A 7,079-nucleotide genomic window follows, 5' to 3' on the forward strand; every position below is an offset into this window, starting at 1 on the left:
CGCCCGGCGTGAGTTTTAAGCCACCGGGTCCGGGATGTGAACCGCGGTCGACTACATGGGAGTCCAGCGACATAGCCATTACGCTAACTGCTGGTTCCCTGGAGATTGTCACTTTCTAGAACTGCCATTCTATAACTCTTCCAAAGAAACCTCTCTACAACTCGGCAGTGGCTTAGAGCACGGCAGTGCCGTCCTGTGCACACGACTGCAGTTATGTTGAGAAACTTCAACGGCATCTTTGGCGAACATGTTTACAAATATTTATCATGCAAATGGCAGCCGAAGGAGAAATCGTCTAAGTCACACGGATGCTTAATTAGATTTGGTTCAGTTACATGTCACTGATTTTTATAGAGCGTTCCCGTGACATGCATCCAAGTTTTCATTTGGCAAGCCACAAATAAGCCAAAGTACAAAAGATCAGAGGCCACCAAGTGGCCAAGAGCCACCCACAACGAACACAAAGGATAATGCACATGGAAACCCAGGGAAATCCTGCCATGGACTGGACACAACAGCATTGCGCTGGGTTTCAATCTTGCTCTCCAGAATCGTTTTCCCCTTGGGCAGCCCTGGGGTATTCGACTCATGCACTCACCATCTTCCCATGATACACTTTTCTTTCTTACTGGTTTCAAGGGACGTGCATTTTCCCATTTTTCTTTGAGGACCACAAAATAGGCTAACTTTGGAAAGAGCATAATCAGGTGTCAGCATGAACTGTGGCGATGGTCTGGACTTTATGGTCACCCTCCCATAGTCACAGTGGCAGCGGTATTCTTCAGCTAAAATCACATCAGGAGGGATGGCTAGCAGGGATGGAAGCAAGCACGTCTGGGTACCGCAGTGTCTGTCTAAGCTGAGTCAGCGTCATCCCCGGGGACTGCCCAAGAGCTGGGGAGGCACGAGACGCTTGCCTGTCTATGAGGGAGGACTTTTTAACTGCGAGGGGAGCAGGGGGAGTCGGCAGTGGGACTCGTCACAGGCCTCTGTGTCACCTTATAGACCCATGGGGACAGGCTCGCACCTGACCCCTGCGGTCCGCTCTGCGGTTTGCCTAGCCCTGCGACTACGTGCTTCCCTACATCTCCGCTCCATGTAAGGGCTTGCTCTGGGGATGCCTGGCCAGCACACTCTGCTCCTGTTTCCTCCGCAGCAAGCTAACGTCACTTACTGCCATCCTCAATGTCAACAGCGTTTGGCCTTTCCAGTCCGTTGGCCAGTCTGCAGGTCAGCGTGGACCCTGGGTGAACGATATTGATAGCATGTGAACTGGGGGTGCGAGATTAGCAAGCTAAGCAGAGCACAGCATGAACTAAGGAACAGAGCTGGGTCTTACGGCATCGTCTTTGCAGAAAAAGGAGAAGGTATTGACCGTGATCTCCTGGGCTGAGCTCCAAGCTGCTTCTGTAGCTTCTGACGCACTTGGAGTGGAATCTCCGCCCTGGCTCACCTTGCTCTGGGCGAGGAATGGATCACCCTGGTGCTTCCAGCTAGCTTGGGAGACCTGCGGCTGCACTGGCTCAGGGCCGGGTGAGAAGCGTGTGCTTGGATGTGGGCACCAGAATTGCCTGGTGGTCTCACGAGACACTAGGCACGATCAGAAAGCCACAGCAAGATGGAGGCACTCTGTCTCTGGCTTTCTTCCTTCACGGTGGAGCATTTAAAGTGAGGCTAAGTGGCCTTCCAGATCCAGTGGCTTTTCCCTTACTGGAGTTAGGAGGCAGTTCTGCCCCTCTGGACAGCAAATTCCCCTAAAATCCTGCATGCTGCTCGGAGGGGCAGGCCACACACCAAGGTCCGCCTGCTGTGTAGCAGTGAGTGCCGTGCACCGTGCGGGCTGTGGGCAAGACAGCAGCACGCACAGACCCGGACGAGGAGCTGCGCTGTCCTCAGGGCCAGGGAGGATGCAGACCTCACCCTCCTGGAGGCCTGTCAGCCTTCCTCTCTCATTCCTACCCCTGCCCGTCTTATTGCCCAGCCATAGCTCACACCCGACTCACCCAGGAGAGCTTTCTGGTGGCCCGTCAGGGACCCCCCGGGCTTGCAGTGTTACCATCTCTGCAGTGCAGTTGGGCATGTCTCCCCGCTGCTGCTTCCCGTGTGCGTCCCCACCCAGGGAGGCAGATGTGTCTGGAAGTTCTGCCTTCCCTGTATCTGAGAGGGGACATTACGAGGGACGGTCAGTCTGTATGGCTGGTTTATTTAACAGAGTGGGCTAGGGATAGAAAACTAGCGTGTGGCTCCAAGGCCACTGTGTGCTAACCACTGTCACCTTCCTCCCGAGCCAGTACCCCAGAGCCTGTCGTTTTAATCTGAGCGCCTGGATTCTGTGACAATGACACATAAGTTCCATTCCTGAGTTCAGGTATGCCCTACCTTAGCGTTCTCACTTTGCAGCCTCTATTTAACATACAGCAGCGTCATTCAAGTGCTGTTTCCAAACTTTCCCTTCGTCATTTTGGCTAATTCTCACACCCATCTGGCAAGTTTCCAGCTGAGGAAACTGAGGCCCGGGGAAGGTGAGGCGACCCGCAGAATCACACAGACACATGGGGTTTGTCTTCCCACCCCAGATCTCTTCTTGGGACCAAACAATTTTCTCTCAGAAAATAAGGTTGAATTTTGATAGATAGAATGAACCCCTGGTTTTGGAGTAATAGACTTTAGCGATTGTGAGTCTTCATGGGAGTACTGCATGTGTGTGCATGTGTATGAGTGCTCACGTGTGTGCGTGTGTGTGCATGTGTGTATGTGTACCGGCGGGTAACAATCCTGCCGCTCACAGGACTTCTTCCTAAGGCGTAAGTAATTCTTGATCTTCTAGAAAGTTGGCCAAGAAACCACGCACAGTTCTTATTCACGGGCCTTGGCACTCGGTGGAGAGGGTACCCAGTGACGTGGGTGGCCCAGGAAGCCCCTGGGTGGGAAGGAGTTTAGGAGTGCAGGGAGTGGGAACCCGGACGTGTTTATAGCTCCCCATCCCTTTGGCTCTGCGGCCTCCAGCTCTGTTCTGCACGCGGGTGTGGAGCTGCGGATGTGACATCTGCACCTGTCCAGCTGTTCCCTTGCTATTCGGCTGAAGAGGGACGGATTTCTCAGGTGCTGGGGGGATGTGAGCTCAGGCTGCAGGCTTGCTGCCTGGAGGCGGGCCTCCTTCTCTACCCAGGCTCCACAGCAGACACCCACCTCAGAGGTGGGTGAGGCTTGAGGCCAAGGTGTAGAAGGCCAGGATACCACAGTGAGGAGGACCACGGGGTCATGAGGACACCTCAGTGGCCGGCTCTGCTACGTGACAGCTCAGGACACCAGGATGGGAGGTCTCGCTTCTCAGACTCAGAGCAATCGTCAAGTTCCAGATGACTTCTCACGCCTTCTAAAACCAGAAATTCTTACCAATTGAGGTGGAAAGCATTTCTTTCACTAAAGAATGGTTTCTAGTCTAGAAGTTTCTGACAGATCTCGTGGAAGCTATCAGAGCCTGCGTGGGCAGTTGATGTAGAGCCTCGTGCCCCCTGCCTTGCCGTGGCAACCACCAGACCTGGCCAGGTCCTAACCTCTATCCTGGCTGTGGCCTGGGGTGGCATTCCCTGAACAGCTGGGGACACTGCAGCCAGCTGGTAAACAGCACCGAAGTGACACAGCTGTGTGCGTATATATATATGATTTTTTTCCCCTAAAAACCGAAAATGTTGTTTTTAATTTTATATTAGACAAGGAAAATATCTGGGAAACCGTGAAGCCAGGTGCTTTCCCAAGGAGAAGTTGTGGACACGGCGCAGCCATGGTAAACACAGCACCAAAGTGACACAGCTGTGTGCGTATATATATATGATTTTTTTCCCCTAAAAACCGAAAATGTTGTTTTTAATTTTATATTAGACAAGGAAAATATCTGGGAAACCGTGAAGCCAGGTGCTTTCCCAAGGAGATGGATCTGCCCGCAGGTGCTCAGTGTCCACAGTGCAATCCCATTACAACCCACAGCCCTGGTCCCCAGGCCTTCAGTTAGATACCAGGTTTCCAGGACAGAGAATTCCACCCGGGGGGTCCGGCGAATGAACGTGGAGAGTTCATTGTCCCCTGTTGCGTGACTGTCACTGCCCAGAGGGAACCTGAGCAGGTCACTCCCTCTCAGCACTGTCATTCTGGCCCAGCTGAGCCGCTGCTGTGTATTTGGGGCAAGTAAGAACGTGGCAAAAATAAAAGCAACAAGAAAGAGGCGATCTGGTGACTGGCCAGCCATGCTGGGCAAGCCGGTCCCAGTGGCTCAAGGTAAGTCCCTCCCATCTGAGAACCGCTGAGCAAGTGAACAGTCCCTGGGCAGCCCAGACCGTCGGGAGAACTGAACACAATCGGCAAGAAGCGTCTTCGCCTTCAGAGTGGCCAGAGACGCCCTGCAACCTCTGGGCTTGACACAGCCCCGCCTCCCAGGTCCTGGAGCCCTGCTGCTGCCCTGGCCGCTCCCGGAGGCCGGCTGAACCTACCCGATGTTTGTGGGGACTGGGGACCCCCTGAGACACGCTCCAGTGCCCGGCTGTAGAACGCTGCTCCCGACATGCATGCTACGGTGTTTGCAGGATCTGAAAAATGAACATTTTAAAAACAGATGGACTATTTTAAATGGAAAGAGAGCCCATAATGACTCGGTCCTCGAGGCAGTGTATCTGGTATGCATGATTTTATTTAAAATGTGTCCAATAAGATTTTCCACTTGGAATGAACATTTTACCTCCTTCCGCAGATTATTATAAACAGTAGTTCCTCATTTCATGGAGTTTCTTAGAAAGTTCTATGTAACTTAACAGAGGGAAAAATGAAAGTGTGAGGAGATTAAATAACAGGAAGTGACACAGCATCCCGACCTCGGGGGACACGCGAGTGACTACTGGGTGAAGGAACAGACCCGGTCATGCAAATCATCGTACGGTCACTTGGTGTCCTCTGGCAGTTCTGGCCTTCCCTGTCACTAGCACGGAGAGTGAGATGAGTCAGATGGCCGCGGCAAATGGGACATTGTCTTTAGCTTCCGGTGGTGGAGAGAAGAGAGGAGCACGAACGCCCTGCGGTGGGCACTTCCCGAGGCTGGCACAGACTGTCGGCTCACGCGCAGGTGCACCGTGCTCCGCCCCGGTGGCCCCATGTCCCCACCTTTAGTCTAATGGCACTGGTTGATCTGTGGACAGCAGCACACCATGAAATCAGCAGAGAGAGCACGTTTCAACCGAGTGGGCAGTTGTAGTTTTCAGTCGCTAGAACCTGGCAATGTGAACTGTGTTTCCATGAGCCAAAAGTCATAGCACGGATGAGGCCTAAATGTCGTCACAGCAGACCACGGGCCACAGAGAGACACGTCTTCAGGTTACGTCGACCTGCCAGGTAGAGAGGGACAGAGCACAGCGAACGGAGCTGCGGCGTGGGGCGCTCGGCGATCTCATCACATGGGCAGCGCCGTTCGCACCGAACGGAGGGAGCGGCCGAGTGTCCTGCCGGCTCATCGGAGCTGCTGTCATGGACAGAAGCTAAGGGCAGTGAGACGGGGTGGGCGGAGGGGTAGGCGGGCCAGGAACCTCTCCATCTCCACATGTGTTCTAGAGCGACGTGGAGAAGGTCAGTCACTTCTAACCGAAACCTGGCCCTGAACGGCGTCTGCGTCCTCTCTCTGTAAACACATCTGTTCATAAATAACTTAAACGTCTCCTTGGCATTCAGGGTGCAGTTCCGGCTGGAGTACAGAAGGGTGGAGGATGCACAGCGTGGAGGAGGAGATGTCAGGGTGCCGGGGTGTGAGGACAGGCGGCGCGAGCGTCTAATGCACGTCGCAAACATCAGCCATCAGAGACGGGCGGGGTGACCCAACCATATTTTTCATGAGTCTTCACCAAACTCTTAAAGGTGGCTTCAGCCTCCTTGCGACTGAAGGACTTTTTCGATTTGCCGGCTTTTCTACAGATACGTCCCTGCATGAAGGAAAAGAAAAACCACGTTAGAATTCCAGAGAGACTTCGGTTCCCCCACCAACAGGCATGTCTGAGTGGGCGTGATGACTGGCCACCAGCGGGGGCGGGGCTTCCTCACTGGGCAGATATGGGACGTGACAGCTGGGGGAGACCGGGGCACAGCAAAGCTGGGGCTGGCAGGAGGGTGCTGGCTTCAAACCCATGGCATTGGCTGAACTGGAACTGCTTATTGATCCTGGGACCAACCTCTGACCCAGCCCTGAGATGGGCTGGGAGGATCAGCTTTATCAAAAGAGCATCAATTCAGAACCAAGCCTGTTCTCCCTAAGGCAAAATCGTGTTTGAATTTCCTTTCACTTTTTTGAAAGAATGCCTTCAAGTACAGCTTACAGTTCCTCTTTGAGAACAGTGGAGATAAATTTATTTACAGAGACAAGTGTATTAATATACTAGTTACACATATTCGAACACTCGGCTACCGAACTCCCTGTAAACCAAGCCGCGGTGAGCAATCTGGTGAGAGGGTGGTGCAGACACCTCCAGCAGGAGACTGGTCCTTGAGTCCCAAGGGGCAGAGGTGGGGGCCAGGGCTTTGTTACCATCCTGGGAGGTGGGGGCTGGGGAAGACCCCCCCTTCCTTCTAGTGACCGGATGTGTTCTGGTCCGAGGGACAGAAGCTGTGGTTCTGCAGTGGACGAGAGGAACTGCTCGAGACCATGAGAAAGAAGGAAGGAGGCAACGCTCCCACGTGCCCGTGTTGTGGGAGCCCTGGAGAACCTGCTTTACTTGGCATCAGAGGGCACGGGCAGATGAAGACACCTGGGGGCTGGGTGCTGCTGGGCCCTGACTGGACTTGTGGCTCTGGTTGCTCCAGCTTCAATTATTCCACACCTTGATGGCAGATGAGGAGAACGCTCCCTCAGCCTTGAGGGCCCATGTCCCCCTGCACCGTCCCCTTAGGCTCTCCTGGAAGCTGCTGGTCTTCCTGAATATCTCATGTGCTTTTCGGATGGGGCTGAGACGCCCTGAGAGCTTTGGCTGAGCTTCGTCTGCCGGCAGGCAGCGCGGGCATCCTGGGAGCAGCCTCTGTGCCGTTATGGACTTGGGCCGTCGGGGAGG

The 7,079-nt window shown here is 54.0% G+C and overlaps 1 protein-coding gene across 1 annotated transcript; it reads right to left on the reverse strand.

The window, feature by feature from the left end:
• Positions 1–4,632: 4,632 nt before the first annotated feature.
• Positions 4,633–5,960, reverse strand: UBE2QL1 (ubiquitin conjugating enzyme E2 QL1; the record flags this gene model as incomplete). Its single annotated transcript, XM_014585845.1, is given in 1 exon segment — positions 4,633–5,960. A coding segment is annotated over 1 exon segment (132 nt), but the record flags the coding sequence as incomplete, so codon positions are not given.
• Positions 5,961–7,079: the final 1,119 nt, after the last annotated feature.

Source organism: Tupaia chinensis, unplaced genomic scaffold, assembly GCF_000334495.1.
Source record: "Tupaia chinensis unplaced genomic scaffold, TupChi_1.0 Scaffold000096_1, whole genome shotgun sequence".
Classification (NCBI taxonomy): Eukaryota; Metazoa; Chordata; class Mammalia; order Scandentia; family Tupaiidae; genus Tupaia; species Tupaia belangeri.